The sequence below is a fragment of the Clavelina lepadiformis genome, chromosome 8 (assembly GCF_947623445.1).
Source record: "Clavelina lepadiformis chromosome 8, kaClaLepa1.1, whole genome shotgun sequence".
In the NCBI taxonomy this organism is placed as follows: Eukaryota; Metazoa; Chordata; class Ascidiacea; order Aplousobranchia; family Clavelinidae; genus Clavelina; species Clavelina lepadiformis.
Genome location: NC_135247.1, coordinates 13,773,847 through 13,796,922, shown reverse-complemented (window position 1 = coordinate 13,796,922; position 23,076 = coordinate 13,773,847). Strand labels below are relative to the sequence as shown.

At 34.1% G+C, this 23,076-nt stretch overlaps 1 protein-coding gene across 1 annotated transcript; it reads left to right on the top strand.

Moving 5' to 3' along the window:
* Positions 1 to 4,279: 4,279 nt before the first annotated feature.
* LOC143469566 (uncharacterized) lies at positions 4,280 to 17,280 on the top strand. The gene is made up of 22 exons (XM_076967316.1): positions 4,280 to 5,483; positions 5,589 to 5,758; positions 5,958 to 6,041; positions 6,827 to 6,980; positions 10,662 to 10,779; positions 11,411 to 11,575; positions 11,750 to 11,860; positions 12,185 to 12,261; positions 12,516 to 12,587; positions 12,686 to 12,808; positions 13,065 to 13,147; positions 13,273 to 13,401; positions 13,546 to 13,668; positions 13,838 to 13,936; positions 14,733 to 14,867; positions 15,127 to 15,255; positions 15,343 to 15,457; positions 15,619 to 15,740; positions 15,972 to 16,060; positions 16,209 to 16,344; positions 16,646 to 16,720; positions 16,934 to 17,280. The coding sequence occupies exons 1-22, from the start codon at positions 4,578 to 4,580 to the stop codon at positions 16,974 to 16,976; spliced, it is 3,258 nt and encodes a 1,085-aa protein (XP_076823431.1). The 5' UTR covers positions 4,280 to 4,577; the 3' UTR covers positions 16,977 to 17,280.
* Positions 17,281 to 23,076: the final 5,796 nt, after the last annotated feature.

Sequence of the window (23,076 nt, the reverse complement as noted above, 5' to 3'; positions counted from 1 at the left end):
TGGCTTACCACTGAAAGTTTGAAGAGGATAGGTAGCCTATGTTGTCAAAATATCTGTCAGACACTTAGCCTAACATTATCTTGCCTATGTATTATAGGCAGGGAATGCCATACCGCTTATTTTGAAGGTCTGTGTCTTAGAAAGTATTTTGTACTTATTTTAACTTGCGTCCTTAGTTTTGTCTTATATTTAGGGTAGGGCATTCCATATCGGGCATTTCGATATGCCTCAGCGCGCCATCTAGAAACGAAGGTAGGAATAGCCTTAGTGAAAGCACAGTCAAGTCTATCCAGTGTGCACACAAAAGTACACTTAGACAAGACCTGTGGTGAATAGTGTCTCTTTTTTAGACACATCGCTTTGTTCTGTGGCCATTTTACATTGAATTGACGTGACGCGTGAATTCACTCCGTTCAGCAACTTCCATTCCTTTTTAATCTTATCTTGTTTCCTGGTTGTCCTTATTTTTGAGTCCAGATCGACGGCAACCCGGACTGTAGGGAGTGGCAGCACTGCCTCTGTGTGGCTGGATCTCGCCCATTGTTTTTTGCGCCTTACATCGATTAATATTGTCAAATGGCAACCCTGGAGGACTCCATATGGTAAACACTAAACAGTTGTCGTAATCTGCAAGATTAAGACTCAAAACTATGGACACCAGCACGTCAACCAGGTTAATAAATAATTAATAATTCTAGATCATCTTCACTACAGGTCTACAGCATGAACCCCAGGTTGGGAGCCACTGGTGAGTAGGCCTAAGATTGACTTCTGCAATTGACGTCAATGCTATCACATTTTTTTTACATATACTTTGCGAATTGTATTTTTGCTACCTTTTTATTTATTTATTTTATTTTGTTTTATGGACATTGGCTATGGGAAGCGAAAAAAGGTGTTAACCTTGTTATAGCAAAACAACACGAAAATATCTTGACAAGTAATAAAAATTAATCAAAGAAAGAGAAAAAGTGGCAAAGCCCGAAAACTTAATACGGGGACGTTGAAAATGACGGTAATGGCAATTGCGGTAATAGAAATTGACTAAATTGTTTATACAAATTGACCAATTTGTTTAAACTAAAAAACGCAAGCATTTATGGTAAGGTAGTAATCTGTCTAGAAATTATCAGGTTTTTGTGGTTGATTGATCTAGGTCTGGATTTTTATCTTTTTTGATATTTAATAACATGCAAAACTAGTGTTTATGTCAGGTTTAAAAACGTATGCGTAAATCTTATCTTCAATTGGTTTATTTCCAGTTTAAGAAATCGTATGTCTCTATATTCCATGGTTTATTTTTGAACGTTTTATTTCCTGTTTCAATAAAAACACATCAATGTCAATTACCAAACAGATAATTCCAAACAGATTATGTAGAGGTAATTTTTTTATAAAATTTTAAGGTTAAATTACAAAAGATTGTAGTTAGCTGCAATCTGCAGGAGTGACCAACCGAAAATGATGTGTCTCCCAACTTTATGAAAACAAATATCGCATGTTTCCACCACACGGCGTATTTCCCCAAGCAACCATAGGACGCGCTGCTAAGTAGAGTAATAGGCTGAATTGGCAAGTTGGGCGCCTTGGCCCGATTTTTTGGTTTGTTATACGGTTTGTGCAATACGTGGTTATCTCTTGGCTATGCGTCCTAGCTGTGTACTTACTAGCAAACAATGTATCATTGAGCAAATAAATCTTCCGCTGAAGTCATCATCGCCTATCGGTACCGTATTGCGATATTTCAATTTTGGATAAACCAGTAGCCTAGGCTAAACGGACGCCGGCGAAACAGTCACTTCGTTTTATAGACAGTTTGCAGTATCATACCATACCGTCGATTATAATTGATATTCATGACATTTGACAGTTTGACGGCTGCTGTAGTCTTAGGCTTATGGTGCAAACGCTCATTTTTGTAAAAACGATCCACATCCGTCACTTGAATTATTTAGCGTTTTTTCTAAACTGAGCAACCTTTGGTTTGCTTTTTTTCAAAAATTGTGAAGCAAAGTAAGATAAAACTAGGCCCAGACGGCCATACCTTCCACTTCCAAAGGCTTCTAGTGGAAACTGTGGCATCTGGCATGCACACATGCGCACGCAACACATAGTGCATTCTGTGATGCTGACATCAAAGGTCAGTTTGGCGCACATTAAGATTTATGAGCACGTCGAAGATGGGCTGTGTCAACTGCAATGTAAATTTGTCTCATTTTTAGATATCACGTGTATTTGCTGTGTGTTATGCTAAGGTCAAACCAAATTTATGCTGTTTGACTGTATGTTATGCCGAAAATCTTCAGCGTAACTTTTGTGAAATGCATTCTGGTTTGAGATTCATCAATGTGCACACCAAACTTTTACACATTCATGACGAATAAGCAACAAACTTTATTGTTTCAGTTTTATGCATGCTTGGTATCAGAATGTTTATTATTGGAATGCTCAAGAAAAGCCTTTGTACGACTAACTCAGCAATAATTCCCGATTGCTTAAAACCTGGTTACTGAGACGTTTATTATTTGTTTGTTTTGTTTTGCCCAAATTTAAAACTGTTTATCACTGCATCATGGGTACTGAACAGGACCAGTTGTGGTTAATTCCTTCCTCAAGGTCATTACACTTGTAGTGCCACTGATAGTGAACTCGGGTTGCATTAGGTTGCGTGGGTTTAGTGGCTGTGCTAGTTGGAACCAGCAATTATTACCTTAATTATTTTTGAGCACGTTTTCATTGCGCTTTTGACAGAAAATAAAATGATTGATTGATTTTTGTGAGCTTCTAGGACTTTTCCACCAAGCCACTTATGGTACACTAAACTGGCTTCATTTTAAAATTTATGATGTAGGCCTATAGCTTTATTGTATCTTACAGCTTAATGGCAGAATATTTAATTTGTCAACACACTATACCATTTCCTTTATAGGTTTAAAAATACAACAACAAAATTAGGCTAGAAGTAAGGCAAATGTGTAGGTTGTAGAGCCCTGTGTAGATTAAATGTTAAAAAATGTTTTTCAGGGTTTTACCTGGAGCCTTCTTGTCCGGGGGTGCAATCTTGGGAGAGAATAGCAAATTTCAGAAATTTCACCTTATCTTCAATGGCTTATCTCTAACTTAGTAAATTTTTAGTATCTTTACATCAATACCATCTTCAAGCCTTATACATTTCTAAATATTTTTAATTTATTTGAAGTGACAATGTTGTGATGCTGTAAATTAACTCATGTTTTAAGACATAAAGTGAATACAAAAGTCAAAACAGTAGAAAACATTTTTCTTTTTTAAATTTGTTTATTCTATTCTGCTTTGAAGCAGGTTTAGTTCAAACGATCTTGTTCATCAATTTTAACTATTTATATGCTATAAGAATTAGTTTACTAAAAGTTTAGTTAAGCTTAACTGAAAATAATGAAATTAAAATTGCTTCAACAAAATGTAAATTTTATTCATCAAAGCAATCTTAACCACTCTTTAGATAAATTGAATATTGCTCCATTCTAAAACTAATTATGTTGAAGCTTAGGTAAAATGGCTAATTGTTATATTCTCTCCCATGTTTGCGTTTGCAGACAAAATGGTGCCAGAAACTTCAAACTGGTCTGTTTCCTCAGATTGCTCAAGCTAAGCCCAAATTTTGGGGTTGTATGCGGACAAGTATACACAATCATATAGACCACTGCTACTATTGCAAAGTTTGCTTGGATTGCTCGCTTGCACCAATTGATCACTTTGCTTACTTGGTTTATGCGCTCTTTCTTTTCACAATTCAAGTGCTTCAGATGATTTTCAAATCCAAAAAAAATTTTATAGGCACTTTTTGCAGACGATTAAATTTGTAGTAATGAGAAAGCTGCTTCTCTGCGCCCTGTCTTGGTGCATCATTTGTTAAAAAATACTTTGAATAGATTACACACAAATGATGATGTTGTCTGAACTGTGTTAACCAAATTTTAAAGTAAAATAAGAAACAGGATATAGTTTGGCACTCTTAAGGTTAACTTTATATTTTTCAACACGATCTTTCGCAAGCATAAGCTTGCTTCTTCAGGTGTACTGTGAAATCGATATAACAAATACGAATAATACAAATAATACAAAAAATACAAATGATGGTAAAGGTTTTGGATTTTGATCAAGTTTTAGGTCCTGAAATCTGATGTGCATGTATGCCATTCTGTCATTGCTACATTGTTTGTAACTTATTTGTGTTACAACTGAATATCCACATTGATTTTTCATTTTTATGCATATTTCTGTTTTACCTTACAGCCGTATCAACAAAAATTAGGTAACTAATGGATACTCGAATGTATAGCGCTAGCAGAAATTAAGAAATTTAGAAAATATGCTTCTGTCCAACAAATCGACAAAAGTGAATGATTACTAGTGTCACTTTGTCTGCCAATTCAGCTTGAGTTTTTCAAAGCAGGAAGTAAAATCATATACCATTGCTATCTGTTACTTCACCGTTGATTGAACACTTGAAAATGGCATCTACACAAAACCCATTGTGTTGTTGTTATGCAAGTTTAATACATTAGTTGTCAACCCTGTTTGTTGTAGTTGCGAAAATGCCTTATTCTCATAGCCGGCAACTGCCCTTGTCATATACCCACACAGCTAGACGTTCAGAAAACTTATCTCTAAATTCTACAATTGATGCACCCGCAACACAGCAGCTTCGTGGGCAACCTAATGATGGGAGCACATCATTGCATTATCGTCCATGGCCAAATTCTTTTAAATCTGCAAGCCCAAAGACACATCCCAGGATGATAGGTTACAATTCAGACAGTTTTGGCCTTTGTCATTTAGGTCTGCCTCCTAATAGCAGTAGCGTCTCTGTGAAGTTTCGGCATGCTGCATCCAAACCAAGAACTTTATCTAGACCAAGAAGTTCAAATGGTTCCAAATTTATTCAGAAGTTTATGCCGGAAGCTCAGAGCTGTCCTCATGTCGATAAATTTGAAAAGACCACTTCTATTGGTCATGATTCTGAATTGGTAGTAAAGCCTGTTGGATCAAGAAATGGGAACATTATTTCATCACCAAAAGACATTGGGCACACTGGAGTGCGTCATGTAGCCACTCAATTTGCAGTTAACAATAGGACTTCTAATGAAGATATATCAAACGAAACACCAAAGATAATAGACAAGGCAAGAAGTAATGCTGTCAATGTGGTTATTCCTACATATTCAACAAGGAATAATGCAAGTTTGCCAAATGGATTTTCAAAGTTTAATGTGGACACGTTGGTTACACCTGCTGACAACTCAGTCACTTTAGGCAGCTCTCAGAATAAGGTTACTTTTAAACCAATTCATCGTACGTTGTCTGCTCAACATTTAAAAAGTAGGAGAGACATAGTTCTCAATCCTTCAGCTTCAACGCAGCTAACATTGCCAAATGAAGGAATTATTTCATATTTGAAAACTTCCACCAAGTCACCATGTTTAGTTGGAGAAAAAAGAAATGTAAGTTTTAATTAATTTTTATGAAATGTTATCGCCTGAGTTTCCATTTTTTATCATTCCTTCATTCAGCAAGATTACGTTAACAACTTTAAAACTGCTGCATAGATGACAAAACATTTCCAACACAATGCAGTACCTCCTGAAAGTAAGATTGGTTATAGTAGACAGAAACTTTCAGCTTCAAGCAGAAGTCCAAGACAAAGCTACAGCTTAGAACGTGCACAAGATTTTCGAAGAAAGATCCACAGTGGACTTTTATCACCAAAGTCTAAGAGGTATTGCCTCGTTATGACACAATATTGAACAGACAGGACCTTTCCAATGATATATTTATGAATTAAATAATTATGTATTGTTAAATAATACCTGACACTGGGCACTGGTGAAGAATTTTCTCATTTTGACTTAAAATAATTTAGAAATTAAGTATAGTTTTGACAAAAGGTTTTAAATAAAACTTGTATTAAATATTAGATCATATGGTGATGGAGCAACAAGTCCAACTCATGATTATGAAGTGGAAAGTGCTTTGAATAAGAAGAATGCATATCCTAAATGGTAAGATTCATCACAGCTGGCGAGTTTGGTTGATTAAAATAGTATCATAATTATAGCTAAAATGTCATCAAAGAATAAGCTCTTTCTTTCACTGCAATATCTCAAAGACAATGTTGTTGTGAAATCATTGATATATGTTGATGACTGGGTTTTAAAATGTAAAGTTTAATGTTCAATAGCTAGCTTCTTGGGATGGGCCAGTCAGTGCTGAATCCAAAAAAGCTGGTGGAATTTCACATTTTTTTGGTGTCCAGCTAGTGTTGGACCAGATCTTGCAAAATCCAACGTTATTTTTTTAAACATGCACACAAGTAAGATGACAAACGTGATTTCTGACAAAATTACTTTTTCTTTTTCGATACCATTTGCAATGCATATTTCAGTTAATTGAAACACCCTTAACAAAAATCCAACCTACTTTTTTGACTTGTCCACAAAATGTAAGTGCGAAAGCGAAAGTCCACAGCATAAGGTTAACAAATTGGGAGTTTCCTATTTTTCAATATACATACAAAATTTAACTAGTTGAATTACGGTATCCTACTTGGTATATGTTCCCTGCAATGAAATAAAGTTACAAATATATTTTTAATTTACAAAACATTGCAAAGTCTCATTTTGTTGAATTTAAATCCTATATCATGGACAACCGTACATAGCATTAACAACAGGTTTGCTGAGAAATCATCCGACTAAACACAAAATTTAAAACTTTGTTGAGCGCAGTCACTGCATATTATTTATATATAATATAATGTATATTAGGAATTTGTTGTATGTTTTAGGGAATTAGATAGAGCTCCCGGTGATGGAGAAGAATGCTTGCATCAATCTGTATCTCCTGACGCCCAAAGTTTGCTCCAGTCTGAACTATCGTCTTTAGATGTGAATAATGAAGATGAAGAAGAAGAACATTATAATGATGAGGATGACAAAGCAGTGAGTGATAAGAATCCTAAATAACTTCAAAAATGTTAAAAGCAGCTAGCATGTATTAAACATAATATAACGAGGTTGCTGAAAACAAACAAACTACAACTAGATATATGATTTTAATAAAGCTTACTAGTTTCAGACATGCTTATGCCTTCTTCAGAGCGAATGTTTGAATAAATAGATCAAAACAAATTGTAACGGTATATAAAGACTTTGTTTGAAAGTATTATATGAACAATATAACATACAACATTTTGTGCATCTTTACCTCTTTCAAAGTCGGAAACTGCTTTAATAACAAATCCCCAATGTCCACAACACCTGTGTCTAAAGTGGTGTATCAATTCAGATGCCCATATGACGTGGACTGTTCTTACGTAGGTAAGACTGCATGCCACTTTGGTACATAAATAACGAAACAATCGTGATTAGACTGTTTGTACGCAAAATCAGCAATAACAGAACATATAGAACAATGCACTATGTGCAGTAAAATTGCCTCTAAAATAGCCTCCCACATAATCACTTTAAAATATTACAAAAATGCAACACAGATTATTACACAGCCCAACAAAAAAAAATTTTTTTTTAGGTGCCAGCGATGTTTCAACGGATTTAGGGTAATTTGAGGTCGCTGATTCCGAATTTGGCATTGGTTTTGCTGAATTGGTTCTAGTTTTCGAGATATGGTTATTTTCTTTATTTCAACATTTTTCACTATTTCTGGCATTAGTGACAGTGTTTTAGCTATCACGTCATCGTTTGTGTTTAGGTTGAAACCTCAGAATAGACTCAATTGTGATTCTCATTAAATAGACCTGCCTTATTTGTCGATGTACTGATAAAAATGCGTTAATTTCTCATGATTTCTTGAAATATTTAATGCACTGAAGGAAAGAATCGCTGACCCTGATCAAGTTTGCTTCTTTTGAGTTGCAGGTGTATAAAACGTTACTCTTCTTAAAACTAGTTAGTAAGGCGACCGGTTGAGCACTGCAAAAGCATTCCCTTACCTGCGTTTACATCAGTACCAGATTTGCAAGAAACAGATATTGAGGAAAAGCATGAAATGAAACATTTACGAAGAAAGCTCTTTCACTCCCGAACAGTTCACACAAAAGGAGCTTAATGATCTTATCAGAGACTTTAACTTATCAAAAGAAGCATCTGAGGTTTTAGCTTCCAGACTGAAGGAGAAGAACTGTCTAAAGGCGGATGCAAAGATAACAGCTTACCGGACTGGAGAAGAGGAACTCTTTCCCTTCTTCAGTCAAGATGCAGACCTTGAATATTGAAATGATATAACTGGACTTCTCCTCAAAATGAAAGTCCTAGACTACAAACAAGAAGACTGGCGATTGTTTATAGACAGCTCTACCAGAAGTTTAAAATGCATTCTGTTGCATAATGGCAACTGCTATGCATCTCTGCCAATTGCTCATTCAACAAAACTGAAAGAAGTGTATGAAAATGTGAAATTAGTTTTACGGAAGATCTGCTATGCCGAGCACCAGTGGTCAATTTGTGTTGACTTAAAGATGGTGAACTTTTTGCTTGGACAGCAAAGTGGATACACTAAGTATCCCTGCTTTATGTGCTTGTGGGACAGCAGGGCAATGACCCAGCACAGGGTAAAAAAGGCATGGCTCACAAGAGAAAATCTAGAAGTAGGCAAAGCAAATGTGATTAAAGAACCTTTGTTTCAAAGAAAGAAGATTATTTTACCACCTCTCTATGTCAGGCTGGGGCTCATGAAACAATTTGTAAAGGCTTTATATAAAGATGGTGATTGTTTTAAATATTTTTGTAGATGTTTTCCAAAACTGACAATCGAAAATTTGAAAGCAGGCATTTTTGATGGGCCTCAAATTCGCAAATTAATCAATGACTCAAATTTGGAACAAGCATGAACAATGTGGAATTCCAAGCTTGGTCTTGTTTTGTGTCTGTGGTGAAGAACTTTTTTGGAAACCACAAGGCAGAAAACTATGCGGAGCTGGTAGAAAATATGCTCGAGACCTACCAACAGGTAGAGGCAAATATGAGCATTTAAGTGCACTATCTCCACAGCCATTTGGAAAAATTTCCTGACAAATTGGGTGATTTTTCTGAAGAACAAGGGGAGAGATTTCATCAGGACATAAAGGTGATGGAAGAATGATACCAGGGCAGATGGGAGAAAAACTTGATGGCAGACTAATGTTGGTGTTTTCAGCACGATTGTACTGACGTCCGCCATAAAAGAAAGTCATACAAAAAGCGATTCACCATCAATTATATATAAAAACAGACTTATTACGCACTGATTGATTTAGTATTGTGATATTTATGCATTTGACTATATTACTGACTATTGTCCAAGTATATTACAGTTGGCTGATACCTGAAACCTAGTATTGCGTTATGTGTGACATGAGTGGAATTTCCGAAAGTGAAAAATCTAAATATCTCAAAAACTAGAGCCAATTGAGAAAAATGATTGCCATTTTCGAAATCAGCGACCCCAAATTAGCCTAAAATCGTTGTCAAATCCTTGGCACAAAAAATCGTGTTGACCAGTGATCAATGTAAAATTCAGAAAGGTCTGTTAATTAAACAAATAAACCTTCCATTAAATAAGCAGGCGTTTGAAAATGGCGCCTCTTTTCTTTTAAAAATCTATTAAAACATGCGTTAAATATAAACCTGCAAATCCATTATCTTGTACCTCTTCTGTATTATCTCATTGTATACGCCTGGTATGGTTTATAATGTAGCACCTGTGTCTGCCACATTATTTTATTTTGATATACCCTATTTGTTATGTAACCTCTAACTGCTAGTATTATATGTGTACACTGTGGACTTCTTATTTTCGACTACTTCCGAACGAAGCCTTTATATTTTGTTACAATTTATTTTCATCCATTTTCTCAAGCATTCACTCTGACAAACGACATAAGCATGTCTGAAACTAGTAAGCCTTAATAAAATTATTGATCAAGCTGCAGTTTGTTTGTTTTTAGCAGCCTTGTGGTATTTGGAAATTATTTCAACACTAACCCTGGCGTGTCATCCTATATCTTGCTTTTATTTTTTACTTTATACTTTTGCATTGCTGTTAGCAAAAGCAAAATACTGTGTGACAGTGGGCCACACCACTCATTTCAACTGTCGTGTAGTGACCAAACAAGTATGCAAAAAAGGCAAGAGAAATTTTGAAATTAAACCTGTTTAATATATATGCTGCCAAATATAGTCATTGCACTGCCACAAATGTCATTTTATTCTACTTCCAGATTGAAACAATCGTTTTACTCACATTCGGAACTCGTTATGGGACAAGCCTAATTGTAACTTAAGAACCGATTACATATAAATTTATGATGCTATCATGACCCAAAATCAAAATAAAGTTACTAAACAATTTGATGATTGAACCTGACAAAATTGTCAGTATTGTAGTGAAAACTCGTTATGTCATCTTGGGTCGCAAAATTAATTTTCACGTGCTGCAGGTTGGAGACCACTGAGTTTTGTGATACTTTTTAAAACACAGTTTAGAATTGAAATTTACGTTATCCTTTTTTGAAAAACTGAATATAGAGGGGTGACTTATCGCAGAAACAGTTTGTCAAACATTCTGTTACGCAAATCAGAAAACAATGCTATGCTTTGCTGAAGTGAAATACTTTTGTTTCAAAGGATCAACCAACAGAAGAAACAGATTTTAGCAACCCAGACATTGATGATGTGGGATGTCTCAGCAATGATGAAATTACATTTTTAGAAGACGATATGGTTGATGAATTACCTGATGAAGGTTGGCGCTGGGTTTTGATTTTTAGATTTGTATGTAATTTTTTTTGTAGAAAAATATGGAATTCACTTCATTCTGTCTGATATAATTAATGTGCAAAAATAAGCATGTAGTTTGCAAAGTTCGTGGTAAGACTAGCAATAAATCATGTCATTTTTGTATGCTTATCCTTCTAACATATTTAATGCTTAATATTAAGCAGGTTCAAAGCTATTTTCCGTTTGGCTTTACAATATTTAAAATAATTGTTTGTTAAACGTCCAATAAAATATACCTGTTGTACTAACTGTTGAAAGCTTTACACAAGGGTTTTGTGAAGCTTCAATTTCTAAATTTCAATTTCCACCAATGTAATCTATCAGATTTTGCTTATTTTATCCAAAATTCAGTGTAAGTACAGTATATCAATTCACATCTCAAATATTCATTGTCAATGAGTTTTGGCTGTTTTAAACAATTTCATTTAAAGATATTTTTACAAATTTATAATTGAATAAAATTGCCAAGTTCACTGTTTGTAACTCTACATATTGGTTCAGGTTTTTATTAATGCCTTCAGCCCAGCATTGATTTTTGCAACAATATTTTATTTTCTATTTAATTATTGTTTTTATTTTTATTTTTATTTCAACAGAAGAGCCAGACTTGCTGTCACGAAATACTTCTGCATTAAGTAGAATGTCTACTGAAATTGAACGTTCTAGTCAATTGACAGACATGGTTTGCAGGCCAGCAGTAATCAAAAGCATTTTTAGCAACTGTCCGCCTGTGATTAATTTTGCCACAAAAGCTAATAAAAGTACAATTAAGCTCCATAAATTGCTATGCTTATATATAATTAACCATATTTAAACGTTTTTTAAAATATACTAAAAATAAATGAACCATAAATTTATATATGGTTAAATAGATATAAAGATTAAATCTTTACGATTACGTATTAAGCATATTTTACTCCTTTATACATTTTTAGTTGAACCTTTGCCACCAAATATTCGCAAGCTTTTGAAATGGAAAATGAGTTCAATCACACCAGTAGTGGTACGAAACACTGTGATGAGATCTGGATTTAAACCATCCAAAAGTAAGGACTTAATAGTAAAATTGCAAGCAATTAATGCAAATAATAACATTAGTTATTTTTCATAGTTATCTTACGTATATGAATTAAAGCATGTAACTTTAACATGTATGGTTTAATTGTGCTTAAGATATTCATCATTTATCCTCACTATCCTAGTGACAATATTACAAAATTGCACTGTTATTGCTTTTTATGTTACTTTTTGGTGTTTCCAAATTTCCTCAACTTTGTTAGAGGCATATGTTTTGTTTTTATATTTACAACAAGCTGGTAATAGTTAACATTTCAGAGAACACAAACTAAAAAACTTTACTTGTAATTTAGAAGGCCAAGAATGGATTGGTTATTTTGGAAAACACATGAAATCAAGTGGGTTTCGCTCCATAAAAGAATTTCAAAAGGTCTTTACATGATATTGTAAATTTATTGTAATTTAAGTTTTGTGTCATTGTAATCCTGTGAAAACTTGTTTTGACCATTAAATTAATTTTTTTAAACTTTTTTACTGATGCGCGCAATTTGCATTACCACACACACTGGTGGAACTGCTTTAAGTCATTCAGTCATAAGTACAGTTTGATATTTAAAAGTTAATGTAGTTGAAATGTGCAACATATAAGTCAAAGCAGTATTTTTAAATACAATTTTGTCATAGATCAATCACTTTCCTGGTTCTTTTCAACTAGGAAGGAAAGATAGATTGTGGCGTAACATATCTAGAATGCAGGTATAACCATGTTTAAAATTTTAAATGCTTAACACAATTTTTATCAAGTTTTCATGTAATATTTTCTCTTTTTTAAATTGTTTGTTACAATGTTTCAGGCTCGTTTTGGAAAGAAAGAATTTGGGTTTGTACCACAGTCATATCTTTTGCCATGGGATAAAAAGTTGCTCAAAAATGCATGGGAAGAAGGTAGTACAAAACAAAGATACATTCTTAAACCGGTACTTATTAAACAGTTTTTAGTTTTATAACTACGATACCAATATCCTAACAACCAAACACCAAAAAATAAAACCGATTTGATTAAAATTATAACAACTTTTCAGTATGCACTTCACTCTCAAAACTCTAATTGCAGTTAAAACTTTTTCAAAACGTTTGTGATTACACTTTTAGTGCTCTTCTGTACAATTTACTGGGAATTTGTGAAAAATTATTGTTTTAACAATGTTGTTTTCAAAATTACAATTATCTTAGCCTGCGTCTGCTAGAGGTATAGGAATCAGAGTTATTCATAAATGGAGTCAGATACCAACGAAAAAGCCCATACTAGTACAAAAGTAAGTGTGCTATAGTGGCCATATCTTTACAAATACATTTTGAAGAGCTCTTCAAGTTACATATAATGATATCTATTGAAATTCTTCATTGAACTTATAAACTCGCACATTGATATTTTTTTCAGATACTTGGGACGTCCTTATCTAATAAATGGAAATAAATTTGACTTAAGACTTTATGTACATGTTACTTCATTTGACCCCCTTCGAATATATTTATTTGGAGATGGTCTTGTCCGATTTGCAACTTGCAAGTATGTAAATTAAAAACAAATCATATGAAATATTTTGCTGAATATCGTTATGTATATGGAATAAAATACCAGTAACATGTATACTTCAAAAATTAACATAAGCTTTAAAATGAAGTGTTGTGCTGATAGTTTTTATGAAACCAGGTATTCATCATCTGTGAAGCACATTGGAAACCGCTACATGCATCTTACGAACTACAGTATCAACAAAAAGTCTGGTGAATTTCAACAAAATGATGATGCCAGCATCTGTCAAGGCCACAAATGGTAGGTTGGTGGATATGCAATTATTATGCATATTGCATAGAAACGGTTTAATCTTGCAGTACTGCTGATAACACAAAATGAGAAAGAAACCATAATCATCATAAATATGTCAAGCGATGCATGTCATGACCTATGTTCAAATTTTCACTATTTTCCTTGCTCTATATAGGAGCTTGACTGCCTTGTGGGGCTTCTTACAGCAACAAGGAATAAACACAGACAAGATTTGGGAGCGAATGAAAGATATAATCATCAAAACAATAATTAGGTACAAACTTTTTCACAGACTTTTATGAATGAAGATGATATTTCTTTCTTACTGTAATAAAGCTTAGGTAAATAGATATATGAATATGTTTGTCAGGGGTCAGGAGAATTGTTTCTGAACATAACCCAAAATTGATTTAACTTAAATGAAATTTTCCTGGACATTTATTGTCATTGTCATTACATGAGTTTAAAGTTTCACTGCAGTTTTACATAAATTTTTCATTACGTCTGCTAAGACAGTTATGTTTTGCCAGCAAAGTTCTTTTTTGTGTATTAGCAACACTTTTTAAAAATTTATTACCGCTAACAGTTTTGATAAACTTTCAGGACACCTGTAGCAATGATATCTTTACGATTGTTAATATTCTTGGTGCCAAACCTTTAGGCCCTGGAGGCGCTTTATGGGGGGGAAGCAGCCTGGGGTTTTTATTCTTCACTTTTTTACGAGAGAAAAAAGTGGCAAGTGCCATGGCAGCCGAAGAAGCCGTGTATCAGAAGTGGAGCATTGTCATACCCCAACTTCTGAACTACGTTAATGATCACTGCTAAACCTTAAATTAGAATGTCAAGTTTTAGTAACTACATGTTCATGAAGCATTTGACAAAATTGTATATTTTGTTACAACAAACATTTTTTATGATCAAACTATAATTCCCTGGTACTCTACCTGTGCATTGTGACATTAAACTGTAAAATCAGATAAAAATTGTGTTTAGTAGCGAAGTTATAGTAATTACAGTATTGAATTCCGTTACTTTCTATCCATTTCTCATGATTTATTAAATATTTTTAGTGTGGAACAAATCACAAACAGTCTGATAAAATCAAACTGCCGTCGTCCATATTGTTGTCATGAGCTTTTTGGGTTCGATATTATGTTAGATGATCATTTACGGCCTTGGTTGTTGGAAGTCAACATTTCACCAAGGTAATAATTTGTTTGCTATATTTATTCACACCATTATTGGCAAAAGTAAGATGTTGAACAATTCAGAAGAAATGTATCAAGTGCTAGGTTAAGAATTTCTTACAGTTTTGTGTCTTGATTATCAAGCTGGCTTTTTTGTTATATGTATGTGCATACAAGTGAGTATTTCCGTAATCATTATCATCATTTACTGTACCAAACATTACATAACATTACCATTATATCACAGCACAATATAATGCTATGTCTTTCAACTTAGCTTACATTCAAACTCCCCATTGGACGTTGAAATTAAAGGTCCAATGGTCAAAGATATGTTGAATCTTTGTGGATTATTGCTACCAGACAAAAAGGTCATTGTTGGCAATTCTTCATCAAATAGTAAAAGGTAAAAACAATTACTGACACCAAAACAGATATTTTTAAAATTTTGCTTGTGTTTTTGTGTGGAATAGTGAACTAATTTTTTGTTCAGTGGAAGTTCCATGGGAAGCTATAGTCTTCAAAAGCGAAAGCAATGTCAGGAAGTTTCGGCTGATAGCAAAGCTAAGCATTCTTACTTTATGCATCACTTCAAAAGCTTCAGTGAGGTGACGGTTTGTTTTAATTCTATGTCAAAAGAAAATAGGGTTGAAGTTTATACAGCTTCAGCTTTTAAATGTTGTATTTTACATAATTTCTGTGACAATCTTTATAATAGTGAATTTAATTTATTTTTTCTTGCTACAACAAAAAAATGTTGATTATGTAGAAGGAAATAATTTCCTTCATGCTGGATATCCTCACAGTTAATGACATTCAAGTGTTGGTGGAAACCGAAGAAGAACTGGCACGTTGTGGTGAATTTCAAAGGATATTTCCTACAACAAACAAGTAAAGATCTTGTTGTGAATTATGGCATAATAATTATTATGCAATTGGACGGAAAGTTTTTTAGCTTTATATTGAAATATCTAACAACAATTAAATATTTTTTATGCGTGCAATTAGTCATTATAAGTTATTATTGGGCAAAAGTTTTATTTCTATCATTTTTTAATGATAAACCGTAAATTGAAATTTCCGTTTTAAAGCTTTAATTAAAATTTAGAGTATGTATTACAGAAAGTACCTTCAGATTTTTGAACAACCGCGGTATCTGAATGTTTTTCTGTATGCATGGGAAGTGAAATACAAACACCAAAAGAGTAGAGGTAAATGACCCAAACAATGGATTACTGGTAACTTAGTTAGAATTGCTTGTCTAAATTATAAATTCAATAATATGTTATATAATAATATAGATGTATATTGTATATGCTATATGCTTCCTCAATGTATACACTTTTCTTGCTAATTTAGGACATGCTTTGCTGGAATCATACTGTCGCAAAGGATTGCACTTGCCTCAGAATATTTCCGATCCAGCAAATGTTCCAGCTGAACACGTTTGGAATATTTCAATGTTAAGCCAGTACAAGATTACACCATCCCCAAGGTAACTCCCCAAAGCTAGTTCAAGGAATGTAATTGTACCCAAGCTTAGTTTTTACCTCCGGCGATTTTTGGGAGCTTAAAAGGGTTGGTTTTCGAAGATATTTGCGCTAATACTGGGACATCAGTTTCATATGAAGATGACAATTTACAATATACATAAATTCAATTTTTAACTACTTCCCTGATCGTTTTGATAAAAATCTTAGCAGATGTCATTGCATGATACTTCTTTATTCTCGACTTTTTGTTTTTGCAAAAATACAACGCAAATTATGAACGGCTTTTATCATTTTTTTATTTAGAACGGATGGCATGTTACAACAATCAACAAAGTTAGATCTTCATTCTCATTCCTCAATGGAGGTCACGTCAGAAAGGTTCAGATTCTATCTTGTGTGATATAATGTTTTATTTGTTTAATCGTTGTTGTTTGTATTGGTAACACATATTTCTTCAATAATTAGAAAATTTAAATTAATTGTAATACAGCATTGATGGATTGAATATCAATACAATCAATATAATAAAGTATTAAATTAAGAGATAGCATAATGCTTCTGTTGACCAGATATACATTACATGCTTTTCAGTTACCGGTGCAGAACCGTGAGTAGAAAGTCACCCAAGGTCTAACTGAAAACTTTCCACCGATCAGATCAAATGCAAGATACAGAAAACTTGGTGAACTCTTTCAGTGCATATGTGAATTTTCTATAGATGTGCAAATACCTCTCTGTATGAACGACCCTCTTTGCCTATGAGATTTAACACATCACGCCTCTGCTAGCAGTTTAAGTTTTCATGCTTCTCACTTTATGCATATGTGAGCAATGTTTGTTTTTAAATTGGCCTTTTATTTGTGCAGTGTGATTTAGTGTATTTTGCTATGTTCGTTAGCGGTATTGCGCTGTAGGAATGATTAAATGAGAGACTAAGATTTGTATGTTTAAAAGTGCTTATGAGTCAGTAATTCCCTGAGATCAAAACAAGACAACCGGAGTAGTATTTCGATTAGCCGTTAAAAAACACCCCTTAACATGAACTTACCTGAATGCAGGGACAATGATGCACGCAAGTATTTTACAACCCTTGCTCACGTTCCCATCTTGGTGACGTATTAGATACCAGAAGTTAGTTTAACTCTCTGAAAAATTTGTGCGGACTTCATTTACGCAAAACAGACAGTATTAGCAGCGTATACATACTAATGCGAATCTATAAAAACAGCGGTTGCTTTCATTAAAATAGGTTGATCTTTGACATTAGCCTAAAACTTTCGACGTATTTCGGTAGAGTCTACCGGGTAGACTATAAATGCGCGATCGTTTCAAGTTTGATAACGTCAAATGTCAGAAAACAAAAGCAGCATTAGAGGTTGCTTGAGAATAACTAAACCTGCACGTTAAAGTACGTAGGCTATATTCTAAAACCGTAAAGTTGCAATTACGATAAAACTAAGTCATTGTACTAGACATCGCATGAATTTCGGTGAACCGGGTGAAGTCAGAACATTTGGTATGGTAGCACAATCTTTATTTTCGGACTTGGCAAAGTCTTTTCATGACTAAAACTCGGCGATTACTTCTCTTGAGCCCAGTCACCGAGTGTGTCATTGGGCAGTGTGCTGGTATAGGATGATGCACGTTGGATGTCGAAAAACGTGTTCTCACCAAATCGTTCATACACGCCGAAAATTCAGCCGATCTTGCAAATACCTTATTTGGACCCGAATGGCACATAGTGTGCAGGGGATATCACAATGGGATTGAACGATCAGAGGAAGGCACTTTAGAGAACTTGAGCAAACTTATGACCTAACTTACTTACTTCCTTTTTGCCGAGCAACTTATTTTCTAGCCAGGAGCCAACTTGGGCTCTACATAGATCTTTATAATATGCATAGTTTAAAGTTAAACTTTGTATTCTAACGATCAGGATTTAAAAATCAGTATTTTTATTCACAATCGATACACTGTGTTCACTTTTTCAGCATAAATGACGTGAAGCGTTGTTCAAGTGTTATATTACCCTAGTTTTACGATTATATTATAATTTCCATCACTTCACTCTAAAGTACTTTATTAGCTGTTGAACGATTTCATAGTCTGACTCCATGTTTTTTCAGATTTTTTTCCTTTTCTGTGTAACGTTTGTTAAGCTCTTTAGAATTATGCCTTGCCTGTGCCACTGTGTCTAGTTAAGCTTTTCATGTCTCAGTGTACCAACCGAGCTCGCAAAGCAGACGACGAATTATAATGGAACCAGGCTTTGAAACCGCCTTCTTTGTTTGAATAACTTTTTTATCTCCTTGGACTTGGTTGACATGTTGTCGGTAAAGGACTTTCTTACATCCTTGTTAGCTAAAAGTCTTCCCTGATCTCGATACCATAAGACCAATTGCTGGTACGAACTCTTTTGAGTTCCAAGGGATTCCAATGAATGCAGGTTTTAAACAATCAAGTGGTGTCCAGTGAATAGCTCAACTCCCCTTCTAACTCAAACATCCACTGCAGAAGTGAAATGGTCGGCAAAAACAATAAAAAGCCACCACTTTTTTGTGCTTTCGGACTTCCCAAACTTTTGACTCTAGTTTTTTATTTGATATCTATTGATCAAACAAGCACGGATGAAAAGCTTCTTGATTGCTGAATCACGAATTCGCAACGATTGTGGTCTGAAGACTGAAACCATGATGGAGAAGAAAAAGATTTGTCATAAGTGGTTTAGGTACCGGTAGCTTGGTTCTTGTCGTATACCATTTTCGTATATCATACTTTTGGCATGTTGCAGTTTAGTAGCCGTGCTAGTTTATACCAACAATTATTATCGGTTTTAGGCTAGTACACAAGTGCGCAACCAGATAACCTCACAATTAGAGTATTTTGGGTCAAGTATACAAAGGCGTTCTGTGGTTGTGCACTTGTATACTAGGGTTACCATATTTGATAATACGCAATCCCTGACAAATTTACCTCAGTTGTATTTACTAACTTTAGAATATTACCAAAGTACATTACCGCTAGGCCTAGCCTATTGCTTTTTTGTGATAAACACGAACAATACAAAAACAGCAAAGAAATGTTGCACTGCAATACACGAATGCAAGTTTTCCTTTAAGCAGCAACATTTATGAAAACGAAAAATAGCACAGAATTTTTCAACAAATTCTTGTTGGACTTTTAAAACACATTAAATTCCCCACAAGACATGCTTTTGAAGTTGTACTGAAGTATTAAAATTCTCAATCTTAGACTCAACGTAACGTTACAGTATTATGTCTGACACTGCACATCGTCATAAGTAAAGCAGTAAACTCTTTTAAGGCTACTCCAAATGCTTTTTTAAAAGTTTGTCTGTAAAAACACAAGAGCAGTTTGTTAAACGGCCAAAATCAAAAACAATACTGTAGTAAGCAAAGCGACATCTTGAATGACATCATAGTAATACAGCAACTTTATCTTGTTTTATTTAGTTAAAAATAGTTGTGTGCTTTACCTAGACGCTAGGCACAGGCCAAGTGCTTTTCTGATATCAGCGTAGACTGAATTAGATTTGGTTTACTCAATGATATAAAACGGTTGAATTTAAAACAGGGTACGACCAAACCCTAATCGGTATGGTTTCAAACAATAAGTTAATGTAATTTATCTTATTTAAACTGGAAGAAGCAAGTCGATTATGAAGTATAAAGACTGATGTTTCGTGTGCGCCCGTTTTGACAAGAAGTAACAATAATATAACTTTTACTGCAACCCAAACACCAACTGCATCTGTACTACCGGTTATAAATCTTTATGTTGCACTTATTGCAGATTTGCTAATATTCACCGAATATATTAAAGTTTGTGTTCGTAGCAGGCTAGCAGCACATCCCTAGCATGCAGGAAATGGCAATACATCACTGAAAGTAAAAATGCTTAAGGCACAGGCACCACCTAAAGTTCCATGTTTTTTTTAATAACGAGAGTTTAAATCTATTTCTGCTATGCTCATCTAAAATTCTTGAATTGTCTAGATTTGTCCAATCGCTCAAATAAATTTGCTCTATCCTTGTATTGTGTCAAATTGTTTGTCATAAAGTGCTAGCTAGCCATGATAAAACTTTTATACTTCGCACCACTACAGGTTCATCAATATTTTAGTTGTAGACAATCTAATGCCATTAGTTTGGCATCGAGTGTTTGTAAGTTTTCACAAATATTTAGATTTTGCTTAGGAAAATTTTTTTTCTCGATCGGATGTGAAGATCACAAAAGCGAGCATGTAATAGCTAACTTCAAAAATCTTCGCAACCGTTTCGATTTATGAACGTTGTTATTCATACGAACAGCGTGTAATATGGCCCCTGTTGACTCTAACCTAAATAGAACAAGTTATATATATATATATATATATATATATATCCAACAATCAACATACAGCAACAAAATTTACATCATCAGATTTTCAGTGAAATTTTATCCTGGGAAGCACACTTTTAAACTGGGTATTTAATTTTATCTATATTTTCACATATAGTTTTGTATATGCAGTAATAGCTAATTTTTTAAAGTGAACCTAGTTTCATTTTGGATGGAGGCAGTCTACAAATTTTTTGCTTGTGTACAAAAACAAAATGTTTCAATTTCACCTGTATTCATGCCGGTTTTGCTGTTTTCTGATTGGTGGATTTTTAACATATATATGTATATATACGTCAAATGGTTTTGCTATTAATTTTTGGACAGGTTTATATTAGTATTTAACTTTATTCTGCAAAACGTTTTGCTTTCACCAAAAATGTCAGGTAAACTTATTTCAATTGTGCATTGGTTGAAGTCTAGGTCTGGGGTGTGTAACATACGCAGAAACGAGGTCGCCATTCACAAACAGAATTAAACATTACCGTAGCAGGAAATTTTTATCAATTTTTTTATACTAATTTGCTTTGTTTGCATGAGAGATAATACATTCACAATAATTCCTACAACAGCACAATGCATGATTGGTGTCGGCGTTGAGAATTGTGCTAAAAGATAAGGTTATTTAGTTCGATCGTTCCCAAACGATATGCCACTTCGCACTAAGATGCTGCAGAAAATTACCTAGGGCACCTCAAAGCCTGTTTATAAATTTTAGTTTTTTTTTTCGGAAAAGCACACACTTTAGCGGCAGGCTTTAGTGAAATTGATTTCCAGGTTTGTTGTATTTGTATTGCGGTTAAACTGCAACCAGATTCATTATAAAACATCAGTTCTACGCTTTACTTAATTACTTGTTTCGATTTAATGTTTAATTTGTTTTTCTTGCATTTAGTGCGTAGCAATAATGTTAACAATGAAACTGTTCCTGTTATCGTTACGCAAAGGTAATAATTTGAAAATTAATCAGCCATTACCTTTTTACCGGCGTGAAGCTGGTTCCTTGGTTACTTTTACATAAATTGAAGTTGATTACCTTATATGCGTTTGTTTAATCAGGTATTATTTGTTCACATATGAACCTGTCCCTGGTTTCCTACTACATATTTATTCCTTTACTCATCCCTAGGTGTAGTTGTTTGTCGACAATGAATAAGTGTAATACCTATAGGTTACACCAGATACCAACGATTAAAAATTTTGTGCAAAAAACAATTAGCATCCGTTTTTTATAATGTAAACATTAAATGTATCCATTGCTAGGACACGCTCTTGTTTTTGCGCCTTTAGATAACTTTTTAACAGAAAACAAGAAATAGTGGCATTTTCATGACAATTTTATTTCGTACATATTGAACAACTACTCAAACAAGTATTGTTGAATTGTTTGGACCTTAAGCTCAATGGATTGGATACTAGTGGTAAAAGTGGTAGTGTAGTTAAACTTTTTTTCTAGTAAATATTAATTTACACTGTTGCATTCAGTTTAACAATAAACTACTTGTGGTGAAGTGAAGCTTGTCACCTTTTAATTGCTGTCAATTTGCTTCCACTATTGTCTTTGATATTCAAATGTTATTGATTTCACACAATGGAGAAGGAGGTGCGTTACACGAAAGCAGAAAGAATAGTTTACAAGTTACCAATGAAACGAGAAATGAATTAATAATATGTTAAAATGCGAGTGCCCGGTCTATATCCACTTGTGGAATTTCAGCTACAGGACACAAAAACTTGTTGCCATTGCACACTGGTAGCTGTCAGAATGACACCGCTTAATTTTGATGTCACTTTCCTCAAACTAAAAGACATAATTACAAAATATTGTCAACAGAAAGAAACCACACAGAAACAAAAATCATCAGCATGGTTTAGCCCAGGGATATCAAACTCAAATTGCCATTCGGGCTGTATTATAAGTTTCGAGTAAGATGTGGGCTGCGCTATTAATAATGAGCTTAGCGTAGTTATTTCTAGTAGGTTATCTTTATTTTTATGCAAAGTTCTGAGTTAATATAATGGTGTTTAACGTTGACTATATGCTTGCAGCATCCTTTTGTACTTCGCTTTATCGTAAATGACGCAGTCATAAGCAATAGTAGTATTCAAAAGCTAAGACATTTGCAATTGTTAAGCATCAGCCAAGCTCGTTTGACATCAGGTTAATCATGCTTTTTGCTACTAATTCTTCACTTATTAAATCACATTGGTTAATGTGACGGCACAATTCAATTGTGCAGTTTGGATGCGACTGTGGTGCAACGGTGCTTGCTAGCTGCTTTCGGTTTGATGATTGGAGGTGGATTTTTAAATGTCCGATTTCCAACTCTGCG